We start from the raw sequence: 1,653 nt of genomic DNA on the forward strand, positions 1-1,653 counted from the left end.
CATGGACTTGTGCACCTTCAGGTTCTTTAAATGGTCTCAAACCTGATCTTCTCCTACAGCTGGCAGTTCTTCCTTCTCCCAGTCACTGCCTTTGCCTTCTGCAACTTGGGCAGCGTGGCTTGAGCTCTTGCCAGTGAAGACTGAGGTAAAGAACTCGTTGAGTACCTCAGCCTTCTCTATATCCTGGGTCACTAGGTCTCCCGCTTTCTTCCGGAGGGGGTCCACATTTTCCCTAGTCCTCCTTTTATCACTGACATACCTATAGAAGTTCTTCCTGTTACCCTTTACATCCTTGGCCATATTTAATTCTGTCTGGGCTTTAGCTTTCCTAACCCGATCTCTGGCTTCACAGACTCATTACCAGTTTGGAACATACCTTCCAATTCAGCTTCATCAACGAGGAACACAATTCACAGCTCATGATGGAAACCATGAGACATCTAACAATAAGCAGGCACCATCCATAGACTTGTTTCCAAAGTGCAGTCTTAACCAGAAATAAAATGCTCATGTAAATATGTCCAGACGATGTTATTATAACCCACAGGAGATGAATAGGCATTTAATGGAAACCATGATAGCAAACATCATGACAGTACCCTACTGAATACATAGAAGTAGTTTCGTAGGTCTTTAATATTAACTGTTACCTGAAGTTCTTCACATGATCTTCCACTCCTGAGAGACGAATAGAATGCTGCAGGGCATTCAAGTAAGTCAAAGCTTGTGTTGAGGATCCCCAGTTCACATCTGTTGGAAGATTTGACGTTCAGTATTTTATCTAAAGCTCTTCATTGTTAAACTACATGATCACAAAATAAATGTCAAAAAACTGAAAAAACAGAAATTTTAAGCTACATCTTTGTACATTCTACACAAAATTCTAGTCAACAAATGCTACAGCTAAATAGGTAATCCTATTTAAAGGTAACATTTCTGTAGAAGCTTTAGCAAACAAGTTAAGAGTGTGATATGTTACAATTATAGGAAGAAACAAATCAGGGTTTTTTTTTCCCCAACACTTCAAAGACTGTCACAACTTCAGAGTAAAAAAAACAAAACACCACTTCAGGAAAAAATGCCATGCTTAGTTATTCTGTATCACAGCAAAGGAAAAAGTAATCTCAAAACCTTGCTTAAACAAAGTCAAATACTTTCAGAGAAAAGCTGCTAGATTAAGCAGTTCCTTTTAGATTATTTTTATAAGGAAATGAAAGATCCCAGTATCCTCTCTATTTGTTCCCATATACATCTTTTGATAGCTAAAATGAATTTATCATTCAAGTACTTCATAATCTTCATATCCCAAGTTGTAGTGTTTTCCTTGTTTTCAACTTCAGGAACACTTTTTGGTTCAGATCTGCTCCATCTTATACTTAGGATCACACAGTGCTCTTAGAAGACAGAAGGAAGTGCATGAATTGCTGTTTATAGCTATAGGAATGGTTTACTGAAAAAACAACCACCACTCAAATCCCTTTTCAAGTTGGAAAGGTAAGGGAGCATCCTCTTTCACTCCTATCAAAACATAACATGCTTTCCTAGTGCCTTTGCTGTTGCAACTGAAGCTTTTTCCATATGCGCCTTTTCCTCCAGTATGTATTCAAATATTTATGTCTAAGTGCAAGGCATGCATCTTGATAATTCAGCAGG

The 1,653-nt window shown here is 38.1% G+C and overlaps 1 protein-coding gene across 1 annotated transcript in view; it reads right to left on the reverse strand.

Moving 5' to 3' along the window:
* Positions 1-604: 604 nt before the first annotated feature.
* LOC104465926 (solute carrier family 12 member 2-like) overlaps positions 605-1,653 on the reverse strand; it is a gene marked incomplete at both ends in the record, with an annotated part of 23,614 nt that continues 22,565 nt past the window's right edge. Inside the window, 1 exon segment of the mRNA XM_010079169.1 lies at positions 605-750. Coding sequence (XP_010077471.1) covers positions 605-750 — 146 coding nt within the window.

The sequence above is a fragment of the Pterocles gutturalis genome, unplaced genomic scaffold, assembly GCF_000699245.1.
Source record: "Pterocles gutturalis isolate BGI_N339 unplaced genomic scaffold, ASM69924v1 scaffold38948, whole genome shotgun sequence".
Taxonomy (NCBI): Eukaryota; Metazoa; Chordata; class Aves; order Pterocliformes; family Pteroclidae; genus Pterocles; species Pterocles gutturalis.